Raw genomic sequence first — 24173 nt, 5'->3', positions numbered from 1 at the left:
GAGAGCACAACTCAATGCAAAGGTTTATATTGAGTTTGGCTCCTGCACAGTATTGAAATGATTAGTAGCAGTTGTGAAGTAAAGGAGATGTCATGACATTAGAACATGGCCATAAATTAGGTGCACCACTGTGTAAGCCACAGTGCAGTTGTAGTGTCATAGCCCAAATCCCAGCTCGATAAAACATTCCAGGCTTAAACATTTCATCACCCAACATTTGTGCGGGGGGAATGACGTGTTAAAATCCCCCCAAAAATTGCAGTTTTCCTTGAAGTGAATGTTCATGCAGGTGCATATTATGGCTCATTCATGCCACCTAGTTGTTTCTGGAGTGTGACCAGTCACAGCGGAGTGGGCGTACCGGAAGGCGGGGCATGAGTGGAATAATTTAAAACAGGCTGTTTTAGCGGGAAGCACAAATCCAAGATCTAGAAAGTTTCCTGTGCGGGTTATTGTGTGTCACTGCTCTACAGGAGAGCACAACTCAATGCAAAGGTTTATATTGAGTTTGGCTCCTGCCAAACCAAGAGCTCAGCACAGTATTGAAATGATTAGTAGCAGTTTTGAAGTAAAGGAGATGTCATGACATTAGAACATGGCCATAAATTAGGTGCACCACTGTGTAAGCCACTGTGCAGTTGTAGCGTCATAGCCCAAATCCCAGATCGATAACCCATTCCAGGCTTAAACATTTCATCACCCAACATTTGTGGGGGGAATGACGTGTTAAAATCCCCCCAAAAATTGCAGTTTTCCTTGAAGTGAATGTTCATGCAGGTGCATATTATGGCTCATTCATGCCACCTAGTTGTTTCCATATGAAAAGTGTACAATTACGTATAGCAGTACTTACTGAGACAGACCTACTGAGTGCACCTTTCAGCAACTTGAAGGCAGCATTTTCACTGCTAATTCTCAGTCTTTTGATAAACTGAGATTTTGAGGTTTCATAGACCTTCACCATGCATGCATCCTCTGAAAAACACTTTCCAGTGCGGGCTATGTCTTCAACAACAATAATAATAAAGCTAGCTTTCACTGCCCTGTCGTTTTGTGGTTGTGGCTTTCACTGTTGAGACTCCGTGCTGCGATCACAGTTTGCCTTTTAATTCTTGCACATTTTGTTGTTTTTCTGTAAGGCTCATTTTGGCCTGCTGAGATCTGTGTTTGGTGGCAAAATGCTCTGAACTCTTTGACAAACACAGAAGGCATGCGATTGTTTTCTCCTTGAAACACATACGTATATGTAACTTACCTTCTCATCTTTCTTGAAATAACCTTCCATCCGTATGACTTTTGCTCTTTTGGGATCATTTTATCTCCAGTTCCACTTGTTTGATGTGCGTTGATGTGGGTACGCTGCAATCTAGTGGGCGAAATGGGAAATATGGGAAATGTAGTATAGTCATTGCACCCTGTCATCTTATTTACCTATTATGCTTTTTCCACTTTTCTGACCTATAAATGTAGTTAGAATGTTGTATTCTCGTGTTAAACTGATGCCAAAGTTTCAGATAATGAGCTTTGTGCATTTGGAAGTGAGTCCTAAAAGACGTTTGAGATGGCTCAAAAGGCTCGGTTTCAAAAGGCGTGGTAAAACTGCCCCTTTGTGATGTCACAGAGCGCCAGCAAAACTCTCTTTCCTTTGTTTACTTGCTAGCAACGGCTCGTACGGGAGATCCGTACAAGCCATACTACAGTACATATACTACATCAGGGGTCACCAACGCTGTGCCCGCGGGCGCCCATGCGCCCACGTGGACCACTTAACTGGTCACAAATTATCATTGTTATTTTGTGCTTTAAATTTTGAATCAGAATTGCTTACATTAATGTATTTTTTAATCGTTTTATAACATCAAAAATTAAAAAAATATATATTTTATAACAAACTCTTACCTCAAGTCAAAGTTCATGTGTGCGCACGTGTTCGCTAACCGCTTTTCCGATATAGTGCAGCGGTGATGAGGAGTTAGCTTACTCGTGCAGTTTAGCCCCAAAAAACATGGCAGAAAAGCGAAAAAGGACTTACATTTTCCACAGTGATTGGGAAGAAGAATTTTTCTTTACGTATTTTGAAGAAAAATGTATGTGTCTTTCAAATATGTGAGCACATAAATGTTTCTTGTTAAAAAATGTTTTGTGACCATTATTGCGGAAAATAATTAACATTGATATGTGAGCAGCCGCTTCACATTGTGCTACTACTATTCCTTTTGTTCTGATTACTAAGAAGCGATCCGTGCAGTTTTGTCATTTTGGTTACTACAAACAGGTCATGTAGCCCTTCATACTATCCGTGCTCACAAAGTAGCCCTCGGCCTCAAAAAGGTTGGTGACCCCGATACTACATACTACAGTACAGCCGTACTGATTAGTGATAGTGGTGGTAACAAGCTGGGTACCAAATGCACTGCACACGACTGGTAAACTGAGTACAATTGCGCCTGTCTTCCTATTTTCAAAGCTACTCTGTGTGATAATAACATTTGTCCTATTATTGCGCTGTGTGTCCACTTTCTCTTACTAACTGCGTTTCATTAACTCGAAGGGCAATGCAAAGTGAGAAAAATCTGTCGATGGGTTTGAGCTGTTCCACAGTTCAGAAAGAGAGGAGCTATTTCAACGACAGCACTTTCAAAGTGGGACATTATAGTACATCATCATATACAGTGGAATGACTTTCTTTGCACAAAATGAGCTCTGTTCTCATCCGGCCATTATCTCAGGATGGTGCCTTTTGACTTTGAGGTAGGATAGGAAAGAACATTGTTGGTATGTGTATATACAGTATATTAGGGCTGTCAATCGATTAAAATGAATTTTAAAAAATTAATTGATTAAGTGATTAATCGTTTGCTCACATGATTAATCACATGTTGTCCAGAGTTAACTCACATTTTATGGCATTTAATCACCGCTTAAGATACGATTGAACAACGATATTTAAAAAACATACAATTTGATGCAGTGTACAAACAATACAATTGAATTTAATACGATTCAATTGTATTAATGGATTAAATTTGATGCAGACTTTAATCTTTCATTATATAATAAAGAAGCCGATTCTGTAAGTGACATTTTTACAGTATTTTCAAATGTGAAAAAGGCACAATTCTCCACTTTTCTGACCTATAAATGTAGTTAGAATGTTGTGTTCTTGTGTTAAATTATGCCAAAGTTTCAGATAATGAGATTTGCACATTTGGAAGTGAGCCCTGATAGTTTGGAAGTTTGGGATGGCTTAAAACACTCGGTTTCAGAAGGTGCTGGAAGGTGGGCCATGAGTGGAATACATTAAAACAGGCTGTTTTGGCGGGAAGCACAAATCCAAGGAACTACAGCTGGAATAGGTGCAGATTCTGGAAGATCTAAAAAGTTTCCTGTGCGGGTTATTGTGTGTAGCGGCTCTATAGGAGAGCACAACTCAATGCAAAGGTTTATATTGAGTTTGGCTCCTGCCAAACCAAGAGCTCAGCACAGTATTGAAATGATTAGTAGCAGTTGTGAAGTAAAGATGTCATGAGATTAGAACATGGCCATAAATTAGGTGCACCACTGTGTAAGCCACAGTGCAGTTGTAGTGTCATAGCCCAAATCCCAGGTCAATGCTCTGCTTTAAATGATAAACCTAATGTTTATGTCTATCTACATTATGTTCTGTTGTATTTAGCTTCTCAGCATCCGGCTTGATAGCCTTCAGCATCCCCCCGCTACCCTAGTGAGGATAAGCGGTATAGAAAATGGATGGATGACATCCGGCTTTGGCAGTGAGAGTGTGACAGCTATTGACGACCTAATCAGCATTTTCCGTGACCACTCAGTTTGACCATTACAGTTATTGATTTGGGGAGGCGAGGATTAGTCAATCACAGCAGCTCACTACTAGTATTCGGGCTTAGTTAACACACATCACATTGTCAGCATAGACAAAGCAACATCTCTCGGGTAATGAGGTTAATTAAATCACATTCTAAATTTAACTCCAATGCACACATTTGTTCCGACTAAATACAAGCAATGTTTAGCACATTTGCAAAAACAATTAATAGTACCTAATAAATAAGGCAGAATGTCGTACATGTGGCTGCACGGTGGCCCAATGGTTAGCATGTTGGCTACACAGTATCCAACACAAATCTAAATAAAACAGACCATAATGTAGATAGACATAAACATTAAGTTGATCATTTAAAGCAGACCTATATACTCTAAAAACCGTTATTTTATCAACCCACAAATGTTGGGTGATGAAATGTTTATTTGGGCTATGACACTACAATGCACTGTGGCTTACACAGTGGTGCACCTAATTTATGGCCAATCTCATGACATCTCCTTTACTTCACAGCTGCTACTAATCATTTCAATACTGTGCCGAGCTCTTGGTTTGGCAGGAGCCAAACTCAATATAAACCTTTGCATTGAGTTGTGCTCTCCTGTAGAGCAGCTACACACAATAACTCGCACAGTCAGAGAATCGGAAGGATTTGGGTTTGAATCTCTAGGCATCTCTGTGTGGAGTTTGCATGTTCTCCCCGTGCATGAGTGGGTTTTCTCAGAGTATTCCGGTTTCCTCCCACATTCCAAAAACATGCTAGGTTAATTGGTGACTTTAAATTTGTCTGTGTGTGAATGGTTGTTTTGTCTATACTAGCAAGGGTGTCAACTGAAGTCAGGTGGGATAGGCTCAAGCAGACCCTAATGAGGATAAGCAGTATAGAAAATGGGTGGATGGACAGATGAGATAGACATCTCAACAGAAACGGGGTGACAGAGTAGCTTTTTAGGACAGTACTGATGTGATCCGCAATGAGAGAATACCAACTTAAAAATCTTAGCCATTACAAGTTTTGTACTTGAAGTGCAAGAAGTATGCACAGTTCGAGATGAGAGAACCTTCTGAGATGAAGATAGGACTTGAATTATTTGAGGCTTGCAGGACTCAGTGAACCTTGGAAGTGGTACCACGGATGTACCAAGGCTGCATCACTGGATGTAACGAAGGAATGGATGTGGTTTTCTGTTGCAGAATGTTTGGGTCAAAGGTTTTTGTGATTGGCTTGGCAAGCGGAAGAAAGGCGAGGGTGGGTTTGAAAATGACAGCCAGGGCTAAGGGGATGATTTTGGAGCCATATGAGAGCGGTAAGGTCAGCGGTAGAGAAGGTATGGTAGTCTGGAGTAGTGAAAACAATTAGTCTTTTTACAGTTTGAAGCAGTGTGTTCCCTCTGACCAGACACTTTTGGGTCAATGTACAATAAATCTCTTTTCAGTCACAATTGTTCACTGACAACACAAGTTTATTGCTGCGCCAGAAGTCTGGATTTCCGAGTTCCAGAATAGCAGCATAGTTTTCCTGGCTCATTGTTCCGGATAAAGGTGACTATAGGGGTGCTATTTCATGTCTAGAGGCTCCAATAATTCATTCATTCATTTTCTACCGCTTTTTCCTCACGAGGGTCACGGGGGTGGTGGAGCCTATCCCAGCTGTCTTCGGGTGAGAGGCGGGGTACACCCCGGACTGGTGGCCAGCCAATCACAGGGCACATATAGACAAACAACCATTCACACTCACATTCATACCTATGGACAATTTGGAGTGGCTAATTAACCTAGCATGTTATAATCACCTTTACCCTCATATTACCCAACATAGTCAACATATATATATATATATGTTAGCACCTAGCATGTTTTTGGAATGTGGGAGGAAGCCGGAGTACCCGGAGAAAACCCACGCATGCACGGGGAGAACATGCAAACTCCACACAGAGATGGCCGAGAGTGGAATTGAACCCTGGTCTCCTAGCTCTGAGGTCTGCACGCTAACCACTGGGCCATGCAACCCAGATAGCACATGATGTAGCCAAATATTCTTGCTCCAGCACCCAGAACCACAACCCACACGGCCCCATTCATCGGTCCGAGGCCAGTCAGAGGCGCCGTGAAGAGCTGCTGACTCCACATAAGTCGGTCCACAGCAAGGGTTTGAGTCCCTTGATGTGTCGACTGCCTAACCTGTAGCTAACCTTGTTATGTTATGTTTATTTTAACCCGTTTGCACAATGCTCATTGGAGAACGTTTTTGCAGAACAAAGCTGTGACGTCATTCCCAGCTCCGACATCCCATCCAGCATATACCCGTAATATTCCTCATACATTTATTGAATACATCCATACACATTTTTTCTATAACGCTTATCCTGATTAGGGTCGTAGGTTGGAGCCTATCCCAGGTGAGATTGGGCGATAGCCACGGTTCAGCCTGGACTGGTCACCAGCCAATCACGTGGCAAAAAGATTCATTGGTGACTCAGACATAAAGATATAAAAATTGTGGGTTTTTGATACCTGTATGGTCGCGTATGTGTTTATAAATAATTGCTGAAATGTTTTCTGTAGGAAAAAAGCAATTTTTTTGGGATGTGCCATCTAAATCTAAACCACATCTTGTGGTGTCATTATTGACCCGTCCTCGTCCCCAGGCATGAATCTTTTTATTGCTATAATTTATATGTTCTTTATGTGTTCTGTGTACAGTAGGAACGATGAGTTCCATCTTACACTAAAACTGGACTTACATGATCATCATTAGAACGGAACCTAAACGTAGCCTGAGGACCTCCTGTATACGACGTCTAAAACATGGGTCTCAATTGGATTTAAAAAAAAAAAAAAAAAAACAATGGCTGTCTAAACAAAGGCTTTCACTTGTGTGTATCTGCAAGACTCGGTCACAAGTAATGGAACACAGCCGCTCAAAATAATGACACTGATTAAGTGAACACTTCATGCCCAAAGTATGTTGTTTTTGCAGATAACCTACATCAGCACAGTCAGAACACAATTTAGGCAGAGTCACTGCAGCCCACATTGGTCACAGCTGCAGTCTCTTGCAAGTGAAACCTGTCATATGCAGATAAAAAAACTCATTTCTATGATCTCCTATTTATGATTTCCCATGGATGGATCATTAGCCCCGTGAGGTCTCCTAATAGCTGCAATGGGTCTGGGGTGCATAAGAGGTTATAGATTTGGTATGAATGATGACGTCAACAATCTACCATCATTTTTATTGGCTTGGGAATTAATGGGATGGAAATATTTGCCTTTTCTGTTACTGACACAAATTATCATCATCGTATGTGCTTATAATTGAAGAGTTTGAAAACGTAAAGAACCTTTACTGGAGAATGGAAAACATAATCAACAGCAAAGCTAACCTGGGTATAAGTTTAAGGGTATAAGTACAAAATACACAATATAAGAAAATCAACAATATAAACAACCCAAGTATTAACAAATCAACAATTTTACCCAGAGTTTTATACAAATACAGTATGCAGATAATATGAAATGAGATGAAATATATGACCAGTCTATACACTATGAGATCTTGCGAGTGAGTTAATATGAGGCATTATAGAAATACTTCACTTAGAACTTAATATATTGCACTTAGAGTGGGGGTCTCAAACACGCGGTCCGCGGGCCAAATGTGGCCCGCAGGACACTAGTTTGAGGCCCCCGCCTTGATATGAAAGTTTAATGTTAGTGCGGCCCGCGCAAGTTTGATATGGATGCTGTATGGTATCATGTACCCAGAAAAAATTATTACGTTTGATTCATGTTTATGTTAAAGGTTAAATAACTGTTAATAGTTATCCTCCCTATCCGTGTGGAAGTGGTAAGTTTTTGGCTATTTAAGTTTAAAGGAAATAACTTGAAGGCTACCGTTTAGGTCACTAGATCTCTAGTTTGCGAGTTAGCATGTGTCTCAAGACCCTGCAGTTGCGCAATATGTTGTTAATAAAAAGAGTATAAATGTGACTATAGTCGTGTTTTGTCATGTCTACAGGGCTCTAATAATGCTTTGTTCATTTTAATCTGAAAAAAATCATTTGTCTACCCACCAACTATATGTGGTTTCTTAAGTTTTTATTATTTGCCGTTTTATTATTATATTTATTTATTACTGATTGATTGATTTTCTTTATTTATTTTTCATCTTAATTTGTGCAGAAAAATAAAAATTAAGATATTTGAAAACAGTGGAATGTTTTATCAGAGCTTTTATTGTAGAAAATCGGAACTAAAGCACTGAAAAAGTTTGTATATTTTTCTGTTTTTAATAAATGCGTTTTTTTTTTGTTTTTTTGGGGGGAAAACCTGATGCGGCCCAGCCTTGCCCAGACCCTAGCTCCTTTGGCCCCCAGGTAAATTGAGTTTGAGACCCCTGACTTAATATATTGCACATGGAGTTTGATCAAGTGATGGCAAACGGTAATAATCTGTCAGCCTTGTTCACTGTATTTTTCTCTAATGTACTGCGTTCAGTACTACGAGCAAAGTTTTCCAATTGATTCACCAGCAAAATTAGAATTAAGCTGAGGAAAAAAATGAATGAAACAGACAGTGACTGTTAAAAAAATCCTAAAACAAGAGTCAGTGACCAATACGACACAAGCGACTCTGCAACTTTAAATATCATCCAGACTGAAATGGAGTGAAATAGAGAATGTCAGCTGGAGCCAAGCCAGCAGAGCGTCGCCGTCTGTATTGTGTCTGTGTTTGAAAGAGCGAGAGACATGTCTCCTCTCTCCGGCTCGAGCAAATCAGTCGAGGGAGGAGCGGTCGCTGTGTGAGACTGGCTTCCCAGGGCGTAAAGAGTGAATAAATAATAAATACATAAATAGTCACCCAATGAGGATTTCCCTTCATCGTGATTACGGATAATGATAAGCTGTACTCGTTTCATGCTCGTACTTTGCAAAAAATGCATTATTCGTAACGGATACTCATCTAAAAAGAGTATCCGGCTCATCCCTAATAAATAAATGTATCAACATTACTCAAAGGCAGTTTTTGGTATGTGGCAAATTGGAGGCAGTTATCATTTTTGGATGAGGTATGCGTCTTCAGGTTGGTTTTATTTCACATTTAAATTACGACCTCCTCCTCATAAATAAACTCATTTACATTCATACAGTCCTATCAGCAAATTAGCTTCCATTTGGCTCGCCATTCAATGCCTGTGATTGACACGCCTTACGGTGGTACATGCAGCAGTGGCTTAGTGTTGCACTGTTAGCACAAACACATAAGAAAACAGCGCGAGTAAGCAGACACAGTTTTCCACATTTGTTGTTAACTAGTTTGGTCAGCACATGTTAGGCGGAATTGACGGTCAACTCTGTTGGCAAAACTTCAAATAAATGCGTTGATGATGACTCGGGTTGGGTATCGTTGACATAATTGGTTTTCGACTGGTTTGGCTCGTTAAGCGGTCAACTGAAATTGAGGGGATTTCTCAACTCAGACTTGATGTGTGATTCTTGTGGACAAGGCTCTAAATAAGGGGTCTCAAACTCAATTTACCTGGGGGCTACTGGAGCTAGGGTCTAGGCAAGGCTGGGCCGCATCAGGTTTTCAGGAAAAAAAAAACGCATTTATTAAAAACAGAAAAATATACAAACTTTTTCAGTGCTTTGGTTCCGATTTTCTACAATAAAAGCTCTGATAAAACATTCCACTGTTCTCAAATATCTTCATTTTTATTTTTCTGCACAAAATAAGATGAAAAATAAATAAAGAAAATCAATCAATCAGTAATAAATAAATATAATAATAATAATAAAACGGCAAATAATAAAAACTTAAGAAACCACATATAGTTGGTCGGTAGACAAATGATTTTTTTCAGATTAAAATGAACAAAGCATTATTAGAGCCCTGTAGACATGACAAAACACGACTATAGTCACATTTATACTCTTTTTATTTACAACATATTGCGCAACTGCAGGGTCTTGAGACACATGCTAACTCGCAAACTAGAGAGCTAGCGACCTAAGCGGTAGCCTTCAAGTTATTTCCTTTAAACTTAAATAGCCAAAAACTTACCACTTCCACACGGATAGGGAGGATAACTATTAACAGTGATTTAACCTTTAACATGAACATTAATCAAACGTAATAATTTTTTCTGGGTACATGATACCATACAGCATCCATATCAAACTTGCGCGGGCCGCACTAACATTAAACTTTCATATCAAGGCGGGGGCCTCAAACTAGTGTCCTGCGGGACACATTTGGCCCGCGGGCCGCGTGTTTGAGACCCCTGCTCTAAATACTCATTCATTCATTTATTTTCTACCGCTTATTCTCACGAGGGTCGTGGGGGTGCTGGAGCCTATCCCAGCGGACAAACAACAATCAGGGAATCTGAACTTGTTTAGAGATGGAGGTTCTTGGACTTTCCCATTGTTCCAAGTATTGGTCGACCTAGCAAATGCTGTCAAATAAGCCTTTTTTTTCTCTGCCTTCTCGATGTCCTCGTTCCCCAAATTCAAGCAGATCTAGGTCAGACTTATCAGGAAACTGCATCCTTACCCTCATCTATTCAGTCCTTGGGAAGATCTGCAAATGAAAGTTCCCTCATCTGTACGTTGGAATGACAATATGAAAACTCTAATTCTTACTAATTCCTGCTGTCTTTCTCTCAATCCCCCCCCCCCCCTCAGTCTGTAGGACATCTCGACAAACAAGTCGGCAATCAGTCTTTCTTGTAAATCAGATTCATTTTCAGATAAACTAATCTGGCCTCTCAATTATTTCCCCTGACATGGCTCCAATATCAGACCCTCGGCGATCAATGCCAAGCTTGTAAGAAGACACATGCTGCACGAGCTCTAATTATCGCTTCAGTCCCATTTCAGGCAGCAAGTGGAAGTAAGAACATTTATTTGAGTGATCCCTTCTTTAATGAGGCCACTCCCTCGCAGATCACAAGATGCAAATCTCCCAATTATGTAATCAAAATGAATTTAAAGATGTGTTTCGCAAGAATAATATTCCACAATAATGGAGATTTTTCACATAATAGTAATGTCCATCCAATTAACCCATCTCAGGCATAAAATGATGTTTATTTGACATATTGATGTTTAATATTAGGGCTGCACGACGAGTGATTCGCATCACAGCTAGGAGACCCGAGTTTGATTCCACCCTCGAGTTTGCATGTTCTCCCCGTTCACGCGTGTGTTTTCTCCGGTTTCCTCCCACATTCCAAAAAACATGCTAGGTTAATTGGCCACTCACAAACTAGAGAGCTAGCGACCTAAACGGTAGCCTCCAAGTTATTTCCTTTAAACTTAAATCGCCAAAAACTTACCACTTCCACACGGATAGGGAGGATAACTATTAACAGTTATTTAACCTTTAACATGAACATTAATCAAACGTAATAATTTTTTCTGGGTACATGATACCATACAGCATCCATACATTAAACTTTCATATCAAGGCGGGGGCCTCAAACTAGTGTCCTGCGGGCCACATTTGGCCCGCGTGTTTGAGACCACTGGCGTAGACATTTGGCCACAATGATGGCATCTTCTGAACATTTCACACTGGTTCTCCTTTGTGGTTGCTCAAGGGCATTTGTGCAATACTCAATGCCACATTTGCCATGTATAATAACTGAAGTCAGCGCGCAGACCTCACAGCTAGAAGACCAGGGTTCAATTCCACCCTCGGCCATCTCTGTGTGGAGTTTGCATGTTCTCCCCGTGCATGCGTGGGTTTTCTCCGGGTACTCCGGTTTCCTCCCACATTCCAAAAACATGCTAGGTTAATTGGCCACTCCAAATTGTCCATAGGTATGAATGTGAGTGTGAATGGTTGTTTGTCTATATGTGCCCTATGATTGGCTGGCCACCAGTCCAGGGTGTACTCTCGCCCGAAGACAGCTGGGATAGGCTCCCTCGTGAGGAGAAGCGGTAGAAAATGAATGAAAAAGAAAGCTGAAAATTTTTGAAAAACAGCAAAAATGGGGAAAATATAAAATAATAAACTGACAAATTTTTTCACCTCCATCACAAAGCTGCACAAAGTTCTGAAAACCGGTACTGGGCCGTGGCCTGGTGGTTGGCGACCCCTGCGATACACCCTGAGCATACATAGTGCAGGAATTCTTGGAAATAGTTTTTTGATGTTGTGTTGTGGCTTTTGGTCTATCAAAAATAAATAATCACTCTGTACTATATTTCAACTAAATATTTATCAACCCAGTGACTGACTGGTAACCAGTCTAGGGTTCAGTCTGCATGTCTGCCACTGTCTCCAGCTCATTTTATTCTAAATGCATACAGTAGTACATTTGATGTATTTACTTATTCAAAGCTTTAGAGGATGGTGGCTATGTCGCTTCCATGGTATTGTTTTACCTTTTAAGAACATTTACTAAATTCTATTACACACCTGATTAAAAAGCCTTTGTTGAGCCGGGAGCCGGGAGCAAGAAAGCATGACTGTTCAATTTTAACACACCCACTAATTGTGTGTCCTCTGGTGTAATATAACACCAATTGGCAAGGTGAAATGAAGTGTGGCGTTACAAACATAAGTATAAAAGCTACGCACTGTTTACAGTGTAGAACACACCGTGTAAATCATTAAAGACGGACATAAGGTCATCTTGTATTATCATAACATGTTTTCTTGTCTTTCTTCCAGAGTCGGAAACATGCCAATAAAGTTCGGCTGTATTACATGCTACATCCTGTGGATGGAGGCTGTCCTGCCAAGAAGCTCAGAACAGACAATGTGAGTTATTTATGAAATATACATCAAGTCCATCGTATCCACGCTTGGTCTGTACTCTCCGAGAAACATGTGTCTCATGTCAGTTTCCAGATTCACGTGAAGACTTTTTCTGTTCATGGTCTTTTTTTACTGTCACTGTCAGAATAGCTGACATGCTATAGAGGTTGTCGACTTCCTGCACAGTCAGTTGCTACAGAGCTCCAAACTTGATGTGACCTTGAGATTAGCCCAAGTACAGTACACGGAGAGCCCCATGGAATGGCTTTCCATGGCCGAGCAGCTACATCCAAGCCATACATCACTAAGTGCAATCCAAAGCGCCGGATGCAGTGGTGTAAAACACGCCGCTACTGGACTATGGAGCAGTGGAGACATGTTCTCTGGAGTGATGAATCACGCCTTTCCAATCTGGCAATCTGATGGACGAGTCTGGGTTTGGAGGTTGCCAGGAGAACGGTACATTTGGGACTGCATTGTGCTGAGTGTGAAATTTGGTGGAGGAGGAATTATGGTGTGGGGTTGTTTTTCAGGAGTTGGGCTTGGCCGCTTAGTTCCAATGAAAGGAACTTTGAATGCTTCAGGATAACAAAACACTTTGGACAATTCCATGCTCTCCCAATCTTGTGGGAACAGTTTGGAGCGGGCCCCTTCCTGACCTGAACCCGATCTTCGGGAACAACTTCGGGATGTATTGGAGCGGAGACTCAGAGCCAAGCGTTCTCCACCAACATTGGTGTGACCTCACCAATGTGCTTTTGGAAGAATGGTCAAAAATTCCGATAAACACACCACTCAACCTTGTGGACAGCCTTCCCAGAAGAGTTGAAACCGTAATAGCTGCAAAAGATGGACCGACATCATATTGAACCCAATGGGTTCCCAATGGGATGGCACTCATATGTGAGTCACGGCAGGTTTTGGTTATGTAATGTATATTGGCCGTATAGATAATCGGCATATCGGTTATCGTCAAAAAAGCCAATATCGGACATCCCTATAGTATAAATGTTGTGACTGACGGATGAATAGATTGGCACAAACCAACTTAGTCGTCCTATTCCTGCAACATGGTATGTAATTCTACCAAGAATTCTATGGACTTGCATGAGATGTACTGTAGTTTGAAGCTAGTAGAAACCATTACTGCTATTTAAATTTGATCAATTTTGGGTATGATATCTCTCCCTAAGGGGAGTTGAATGTTTGCTGGGATCAACAGAGAGTAATTCCCTTCTGCTGTGGCGGCTTTTGCATTTTTCTGAGTTAACTATTTGCAGTAATGATTGGTGGCATGTCATCCATTATGTATTTGGATCATGTAAACGAGGCACAAATGTTAATGTAAAATGTTTTAGGTCAAACACAGGGGATAATAAATTCATGCAAAAGGGTCAACTGAGATTAAACTGAAATAAACAGCTAGTATTGTTGACTTAGCCATACTTAATATACTTCATTCATTCGTTTTCTACCGCTTATTCTCACAAGGGTCGCGGGGGTGCTGGAGCCTATCCGAGCTGTCTTCGGGCGAGAGGCGCCAGCCAATCACAGGGCACATATAGACAAACAACCATTCACACTCACATTCATACCTATGGACAATTTGGAGTGGCTAATTAACCTAGCATGTTTTTTTTGGAATGTGGGAGGAAACCGGAGTACCCGGAGAAAACCCACACATGCACGGGGAGAACATGCAAACTCCACACAGAGAGGGTGGAATTGAACCCTGGTCTCCTAGCTGTTAACCACTCGACCGCCGTGCAGCCTAGCACTAAATTCTATCACATAAAAAGGCTTAAGTTTAATACTCAAACAATGATTACATTTTTGGTTTTGTTTTATTCATGTTTCCCCAATATTTTTCCTCTAGAAAGGGGACCGATTATGCTTTTTCCACTTTTCTGATAGCCTATAAACCAAGGGTCTCAAACTCAATTTACCTGGGGGCCACTGGAGAAAAGAAAATCAATCAATCAGTAATAAATAAATGTAATAATAATAATAAAACGGCAAATAATAAAAACTTGAGAAAGCACATATAGTTGGTGGGTAGACATGATTTTTTTCAGATTAAAATGAACAAAGCATTATTAGAGCCCTGTAGACATGACAAAACACGACTATAGTCACATTTATACTCTTTTTATTTACAACATATTGCGCAACTGCAGGGTCTTGAGACACATGCTAACTCGCTAACTCGCAAACTAGAGAGCTAGCGACCTAAACGGTAGCCTTCAAGTTATTTCCTTTTAACTTAAATACCCAAAAACTTACCACTTCCACACGGATAGGGAGGATAACTTTTTTAAATATATATATATATATTTTTTTAACTTTCATATCAAGGCGGGGGCCTCAAAATAGTGTCCTGCGGGCCACATTTGGCCCGCGGGCCGCATGTTTGAGACCCCTGCTATAAACGCTACAATGTTGTATTCTTGTGTTAACTGATGCAAAAGAGTAGGATAGTAGAAAATAATCAGCCATATTTTTTTATCGTACTTTTAAAATAATTAATAATGTGTAAAATGTAAATGTATAATAATAATGTAAATAATATAATCATAATGTATATAATAATGTGTCTGGTAGTTTCAGACCACCAAACTAACAGGAGGGTTTGGATCGGTATGGGGTACACTATGTGTTAAAAATAAGCATTTTTATGTGCGTATGAATTTCCACCATTTCCTCTTAGGCGTGGAACATAACTCACACCAAAGTCTACTGCATATGTAGTTATTAACGGAATATGTTTTGTTTCCAGTCTCAATTTGGGCCCTTGTTAAAAAGGCACATTTCTGGATGGGAGGGGGAGACCTCCCCCTGTAAGACGACACAGATGTGATGCGACCAGGCTGTGCATATAAGGTGGCATTGTCTAAAAATACGCACAGCCGCACTGCCTCCAGAGACGGAAACAGTGTGTACATTCTGGCATGGCCCAGCGTCTGGACCCGTTTGACTTGATTACATGTGACAACTGTACACGCTGCCGGTCATTCGAGTTGCTGTGATGACCTGCTCTCATCCAGTCTGTGTGGTGATTTTGGTCATTTTGGAGTGGATACAGAATTTTACTGTATTGGTGAATTCTATATTCTATATATTAGTATAGAGTAGGACAAGGTACCCAGAAAAAAAACAGCACAAGCATTATTGTGCTGTTTTTATTATTAACTATTACTATGAGTAACTATTCCAACTGCTACAAAAATTGTAAATACAAAACAAATACAGAAATCCCTCGTTTATTGCGGATAATTGGTTCCAGATCCAACTGTGGTAAGGGATTTTTCAAGGATTATTTATTCATTCATTCATTCATTTTCTTCCGCTTTTCCTCACGAGGGTCACAGGGGGTGCTGGAGCCTATCCTAGCTGTCTTCAGGCGAGAGGCGGGGTACACTGTGGACTGGTGGCCAGCCAATCACAGGGCACATATAGACAAGCAACCATTCACACTCACATTCATACCTATGGACAATTTGGAGTGGCTAATTAACCTAGCATGTTTTTGGAATGTGGGAGGAAACCGGAGTACCCGGAGAAAACCCACACATGCACGGGGAGAACATGCAAACTCCACATTGATGATGGCTGAAGGTGGAATTGAACCCTGGTCTCCTAGCTGTGAGGTCTACGCGCTAACCACTCAACGGCTACCATGCTAGCACCTAGCAAGACAGCCTCAGGTCCCGAAAAGTTGATGCAGTCCCATAATGTCCCCACATTATGCCATGTGTCTATTTGCCTTTAGACATGAGTAAATTAGATAAAATGCTAACATGCTAACAGTCATCATGCTAGCACCTAGCAAGACAGCCTCAAGTCCCAAAAGTGTCCAGGCAGTCCGATAGTGTCCCCACATCATACCATGTGTATATTTGCCTTTAGACATGAGTAAATTAGATAAAATGCTAACATGCTAACAGTCATCATGCTAGCACCTAGCAAGACAGCCTCAGGTCCCGAAAAGTTGATGCAGTCCCATAATGTCCCCACATCATGCCATGTGTCTATTTGCCTTTAGACATGAGTAAATTAGATAAAATGCTAACATGCTAACAGTCATCATGCTAGCACCTAGCAAGACAGCCTCAAGTCCCAAAAGTGTCCAGGCAGTCCGATAGTGTCCCCACATCATACCATGTGTATATTTGCCTTTAGACATGAGTAAATTATTTAAAATGCTAAAATGCTAACAGTCATCATGCTAGCACCTAGCAAGAGAGCCTCAAGTTTAGAAAGTGCCAAGGTCGTCCTATAACATCCCTACATCGTGCCATGTGTGTATTTGACTGTAGACATGAGTAAATTAGCTTAAATGCTAACATGCTAACTTAGCAGCTGTCTATGGGGCTTGCATTACTGAGCAAGCCCATAATGAAGAAATACCCTACTTGATGTTGTTGCAATAATAATCTGGAGGACAGTCAACAGGGACATTGTCTTTTGTTCAGTGTCTATTTACAATCTTCAGTCATTGGTTTCTGTGTCGGCTTTGGTGTTTTTCAAGCACATTTGAGCACTTTTACCCAATAAACTCAGAGGGATTAATTTATTACCAACCTCCCGTCATTCTTTCTTGAAAGCAAAGATTGTCTCGTATTGTTAGTCATTGCGTGTTTTAGTACTTCATCAACCAAAAATAAACATATGCATTGTAAACGGTCATCTGTGCAGAATGATGAGGTCGGTTGACTCAGTGTTTGCCTTTCAGTTCATTCATTTGCCCCTTTGCATTAAATCAAGCCTCCGGCCTTGTCAGTGTGCCCTGGTAGGGAGATGGAGCAGCCTGACTGGGATGGCACAGGTGTTCCACTGTTCCACGCTGCCTTGACAGAACAAGAAGTGACTACAGTCGTATGCTTCATTGCCCTAACCTCTCCTTGAGCACTTTCGAACAGATTGCACACTTGACAGACTCACATTTGAATTACTGTAGATACTCCCTTTCCATGTCTAAATTGCAATATTTTCTATACATGTTTGGAGAAAATTTAGGGTATGTAATACACACAATGTATGCATATCCTCTAAATTTCTTGTGCAATGGTTTTCAAAAGAGATTGTACGTCAATGTAACAAAAAACATCAGGCAGAATGCACTATAATGAAGGAAAGATGAGGAAAGAGGAGTACATGCCATAAAGGCTCACAAATGTGCCTAAAAGATGGAATGATGAAGAACAAGACACCCACAGATGTGGTCAGGACCATAAGTCTCCCGATGACCAGGAACTGGAAATCCCCGTCCCTTTTTCTCATGTCCAAGATAACCTTGACTGTGTGAGCCCGCTAGTCTTTGCTGAGTTTCAAAGACAAGGAATTTTAACTGGACGTCTAAATTCTGAGCTAGTCAGGGAATTTGAGACTGCCTCCAAGTCCTTGCTGGCCCACACTGTCGGGCCATTGGACTCAGGATGGTAGCCTGAAGTCAAACTGGAAGTGGTCTACACAGCTTGATAAGGGTCTTTTAGACAAGGGATGCCAGGAAGATGTAGGATAGGCTGGGTCCTGGCTGCTTGGCTTCGTGGGCTCACGGGAGAACCTCCGTCCAGAGATGACTTAGAAGAGAGCTGGAGGGCAGTAAACTTGGTTGGTTAATGGTGTCCATCACTCGGTTTTCCGAGTGGTTTCCCACTAGAAGCAATGATTATTGGGGTCACAGGTATGATTATGTTGTGTTCTGGTATTCTGGGAGCCTGGTTTGTAAGGTTAGGGTAAGTTGAATCTGGCCAGGAAGAGTACCCACTGTGCTTGGGGCTGAGCGGAGGTGGTCAATCCAAACGATAAAGAAATGGGAAGAACTTTCCATTCAATGCCTCCACTCCCACAGGGCCAAAACGACAACATCATACTAATTCGACGGGGATTACGGAAAGCCACAGCTCAAATCTTGGCTGTATTGGACAGCATGTGATCTTGAAAGGAATTGGAAAGAATGCAAATATAACAGAGATGAACAAAAACAAAAGGATTTCATCCACAGAGACACAATGTAACTCGGTCTGTCCTTCTCCGTGCTTCTCTATCAGGACTTTCAGTGAGAACACTGCATCTGTGGCGCTCTTGCTCTACATGAAACTGTACTTTTGCACACAAATTGTTGACACTTTCACATTTAGTTTGTGTGTCTGTGTGTATGAAGTAGTGACCACACACTCATACACATGCCATCCTTTGCATGCACACAAATAGACTACTGTGTCTACTGCTCAGAGGCAAGCCTTTTTGTCCTTTCTTTGGAGGGATATCCTTGTAGTCGACTGTCCTATTTCTTGTACGCATGCCGCAAGGGAGATATATGTGAGTGGACGGCCACAAAAAGGCAAGTTTTTTGCCATGCATAAAGGCAGGTCAAGATCCACCCAGTCCAGACAGACTACGTAGACCACATGTGTCGACAGAGAGCCGAAGCAGTGCAGGTTTTCTTTCCAACCAGTTTCTCCAGCAGGTGATTTCATTGACAGGTCCTTCCCTCAAACCAAAGGAGGGTTAATCGTTCAAATCCCCTGCTTTAGTGACCGGCTGGAAAGAAAACATGTAGCGTCTCGGCCCTCCATGGCATGAGTTTGACACCCCTGACGTAGACCAAAGCTGTCCCCTCAAGGAGCAGTGCAACTTATTGTACTCGCTCTTCCCTAATTATTAATCTTTCATTATCATTGTATTGCTGGAATAAATGGGATGCCTTGTCTATTGTAAAATTTCATGATTTTTTTTATTATTTCTTAGAAGTAATAATAGATGTTCTAATGTTGCTGTGGCTGTTTTGTCACTGGAGTGGTACAGTATGCATTGGCTGGTGTGTTAAGTGCTAATAAAGGACAGTGACAAGGACAGAAGGATGGGCAAAGTGTGTTTGTGTGTGTCAGAAAGTCACAGTGCGGCACCATGTCTCTGTTACCACACATTGTGGAGGAGGAGGTGTTTGTACAGTAAAGGAAATAATTATTTGATTCCCTTACAAATACTTTGATTTTATGGCAGGTTTATTTCAATAGAAAGAGACAGCATTTACAAACAACCATTCACACTCACATTCATACCTATGGACAATTTGGAGTGGCTAATTAACCTAGCATGTTTTTGGAATGTGGGAGGAAACCGGAGTACCCGGAGAAAACCCACGCATGCACGGGGAGAACATGCAAACTCCACACAGAGATGGCCAAAGGTGGAATTGAACCCTGGTCTCCTAGCTGTGAGGTATGTGCGGTAACCACTAGACCGACGTGCCGCCCTTCTTTGCATATATTATTGAAAAATTGATCAATTGAAAACACATACACAGAACAGACTGTATATTCTCACACTGCACAGTATGTTCTAGATTAGGCCCAAGTGACGTTTAATTAAATAAGATTTGACCTTCAATGTGACCTGTAATTTTTTTCATTTGTCATGTAAGCCAACACATTTGTGAGCTCATTAAGCACATCAGTGATGCACTGGAGCGGTGGGAAGAGCTTCCCAGCACCCACGGATCACACCAAGAATTAATACACGAGAAAGCGGTTTAATGTTAGTTTCCGTTTTGGATGCTCTTGTTTTGTATTTGACTTCCTGTTTTGCCTTGCCTTCCTTGGTTGTGCTTATCACCCACACCTGTCCCTAATTTCTCCTGTCTATTTAGTTCAGGTGTGTGCTTCTTCCAATAAATGCAAGCAATAAATATTTTTACCTGCATTTGGTCCTGTTCTCTGCATCCTGGGGTGGCACCGCAAAGCTCTCAAGCGCCACCGTGACACAAAGTCCCTTTGAAAGTTTTACCAAAGAAACTTAACTGCGAGTCAAACACTTCCGAAAGCTGGGCACACAGATGGAAATCCAATGCTTTTTTTTTTTTTTATAGTTTCTATCATTAAAATAATAATTAGTTAAGTTACCAGCCTCATTAGTGTTGTGTCATTGACCCCCCCTTCTGATATTGCTGGGTACCTAATGGTGTGGAAAACACTGGCTATCAGCCTGAAGGGCTAATTATAAATAGACATCATCCTGGTGAAGCTTTTTCCAAATACACACTTCTGTGTAGTATACAGAAAAGCTGCTACTTCAGGCAGTAAGTACACTTTAATATACGCATGAAACAATGCAATTAAGCAGATGAAGTCATTCATTCATTTTCTACCGCTTATCCTCACGAGGGTCACCGGGATGCCGGAGCCTATCCCAGCTGTCTTCGGGCGAGAGGCGGGGTACACCCTGGACTGGTCCAGCTGGTCGCCAGCTACCAAACAGGGGGACCCCCTGACGCCTGACACCCAACAAAAAGCCCAGTGATAATCATCCATTCATGGCTGTTTTTTTAATATACTAATACAGGTTGCTTATTTAAAAGGGAAAAAGAAGGGAAATATTCACATTTTTGTCAAACACTTCTTAGTCTCGTTTATTTATTTTTCAAACAAAAATTGCTATACCGATGCTATACTGCATCAGAAATGCTGCTTAATACAGTTAAAAAGCCAACATTTTGAGAAATGCTGCAAATGTTGGACAGACAGTATGAATTGCCTGTGAGAAAATATGTCACCAAAGCTACTTCCACAACGTTACCACAGTTAAAGATGGCATATTTAGTTTGAGGCCCCCGCCTTGATATGAAAGTTTAATGTTAGTGCGGCCCGCGCAAGTTTGATATGGATGCTGTATGGTATCATGTACCCAGAAAAAATTATTACGTTTGATTCATGTTCATGTTAAAGGTTAAATAACTGTTAATAGTTATCCTCCCTATCCGTGTGGAAGTGGTAAGTTTTTGGCTATTTAAGTTTAAAGGAAATAACTTGAAGGCTACCGTTTAGGTCGCTAGCTCTCTAGTTTGCGAGTTAGCATGTGTCTCAAGACCCTGCAGTTGCGCAATATGTTGTAAATAAAAAGCGTATAAATGTGACTATAGTCGTGTTTTGTCATGTCTACAGGGCTCTAATAATGCTTTGTTCATTTTAATCTGAAAAAAATCATTTGTCTACCCACCAACTATATGTGGTTTCTTAAGTTTTTATTATATGCCGTTTTATTATTATTATATTTATTTATTACAGATTGATTGATTTGTCTTTATTCTTGATTTGTTTATTTATTTTTCATCTTATTTTGTGCAACAGTGGAATGTTTTATCAGAGCTTTTCTTGTAGAAAATCAAAACCAAAGCAAAGTTTATTCATTTTTCTGTTTTTAATAAATGCGTTTTTTTGGGTTTTTTTGGAAAACCTGATGCGGCCCAGTCTCGCCCAGACCCTAGCTCCAGTGGCCCCCAAGTAAATTGAGTTTGAGACCCCTGTCATAAAATAAAACAACAGAGACATGACATGAGAGACTGTGTATATTTGATCTTGTATCGGCTTACTGAAATAATCTGTTGTAGTATTGTCGTGACTCATGTTGTTGTATCTCTGTAGGGGAACGACGAGGGTGACGTGGACAAGAATAAATGTTGCACGCTGTGTAACATGTCCTTCACATCAGCAGTGGTTGCACAGTCACACTACCAGGGTAAAATCCACGCCAAGCGGCTAAAACTGCTACTGGGGGAGCAGCCTGGCATTACAAGCAAAGGTACAGCCCTTTTTTTGGAAAGCAGTATGGAAATTATTGTATGTGCCAGAGTTGGATGTATTGAAGTGAAGAAAAGAAATAAGATGTGTTTCCACGGGAAACTCTTTAATTGTTTATTTTCCTGTGTTTAAAGCTTCATCAAAAAAATAATAAAATCCTTTAAGTCGACAGTAACCGGGGGTGGCCAACCAGCCAGATTTATTGTAAATTCCAGGTCGATGTTGGCATGGACTGAGCTGAAGTGAAGATTTGGAGCTTTGAAATGCGATAAAGAAGCCTGACATAAAATACAGAGTGGCTTGCTGTAGCGCTCAACAAAAAAATCCGAGCTCTCACCCCACCTTGGTTTTCTTGGATGATCCCTTACAAAAACCCTGATTACTGCAACTATTGAATATTCTGAAGCTTGAATGCAAACGCTATTTATATTGGTACTCACATTTCCAATGGTCAATCAAAGGAAAGGTATGCATCTGTTGCCCCTCCACAACCTGTGGTACAGAATAAGGAAGACAATCCACGATGACTTGACATATATTCACCATCAGGATTTATTCTTCCTGTCAAAAAAAAACAACACTTCAGATATAATAAGATGATTACATCAACCATTTGTTTCCACACACATTTCACATATTTCAATTAGCCTGTTTCATGCTATTAACTATACATTAAGGCTTGCTAGCATTAGCCATTTCGCTTATGTTCAAATGCTCTACAACACATTTTGTAACAAACATTTTGCAGTCAGCTGTTTACTCTAGCAACTTTCTAAACTCTTTACAGCCGTTAAAATATAAATTATCTCTACTTTGTACTAACCTGTGGTACAGAATAAGGAAGACAATCCACGATGACTTGACGTATATTCACCCTCTGGATTTATTCTTCCTTTCAAAAATAACAACACTTCAGATATAATAAGATGATTACATCAACCATTTGTTTCCAGACACATTTCACATATTTTAATTAGCTAGCTTCATGCTATTAACTATACATTAAGGCTTGCTAGCATTAGCCATTTTGCTTATGTTCAAATGCTCTAGAACACATTTTGTAACAAACATTTTGCAGTCAGCTGTTTACTCTAGCAACTTTCTAAACTCTTTATAATAGTTTGTATCAATTATTTCTACTTTATACTAACCTGTGGTACAGAATAAGGAAGATAATCCACGATGACTTGACGTATATTCACCCTCAGGATTTATTCTTCCTCTGTCGTTTTGTCACCTACTCTATACCAACATTGCTGCTACCACCCCCTAGCGGAACTTGCGGTATTACACCCAAACGCCAACAATGGAGGTTTGGTTATTTTAGAACATGTAAAAAAATAGTAGGGTGTCTTTTTTTCTTTTACAACTAAATTTTATATGTATGACATGAACTATTACTACTCTTAAATGCTTTGAACATGCATTTTAAACAGTTTTTTTAATCAAGTTTCCTTATCTTTTATGTACCTTACACATCAAGCAATATTGCTTAGACTTATTTCAGTTTCTCAGCTGTTGAGCTTCTGTCATCCTGTGAAACGATAACACAAAGCATAAACTGCACCGACAAAAGCTACGCCATATTTACTTACATAAGTAACGTCGGCAGACCATCACAATCTTTTTGGTGATGCGCGCTCCCTCGGGAAGCTCCGTTGTTTCAATGTGAAAGAACCTCGCCAAGCATTTTTCTCCTTGTTCATCCTTAACAGCCATGAAGGTGCTGCTGTTAATGCCTCAATAAACACTAATGAGACAACCCTGCCTCTCCGTTGGCGTGGAAAAGCCTCAATAAAAAATATTGGATGCTTTTATTACACCGGGACAGATGGGTTACACCTTCCTTTGTGGTACACCGTGACCGTTAAAATTCAGCGATGTAGATTTGAGTCTGAAATTGCTAGTGTAAGCAGATGTGTGGAACATAGAATGATTTGACTAAGAAAGTAAAAGTGAATATTTTTAATGTCATTTTAACA

The 24173-nt window shown here is 40.6% G+C and overlaps 1 protein-coding gene across 1 annotated transcript in view; it reads left to right on the top strand.

Moving 5' to 3' along the window:
* Positions 1-24173, top strand: part of zmat4a (zinc finger, matrin-type 4a) — a 53901-nt gene that overhangs the window by 14629 nt on the left and 15099 nt on the right. Inside the window, exons 3-4 of the mRNA XM_058070340.2 lie at positions 12527-12616; positions 22036-22192. Of these exons, the coding sequence (XP_057926323.2) occupies positions 12527-12616; positions 22036-22192 (247 nt within the window). The remainder of the gene's footprint in view (positions 1-12526; positions 12617-22035; positions 22193-24173) is intronic.

Source organism: Doryrhamphus excisus, linkage group LG3 (assembly GCF_037039965.1).
Source record: "Doryrhamphus excisus strain RoL-2023G ecotype Guam linkage group LG3, RoL_Dexc_Guam_v1.1, whole genome shotgun sequence".
Classification (NCBI taxonomy): domain Eukaryota; kingdom Metazoa; phylum Chordata; class Actinopteri; order Syngnathiformes; family Syngnathidae; genus Doryrhamphus; species Doryrhamphus excisus.
The sequence above is the reverse complement of the archived record's forward strand: the minus strand, read 5'-3'. Positions and strand labels throughout refer to the sequence as shown.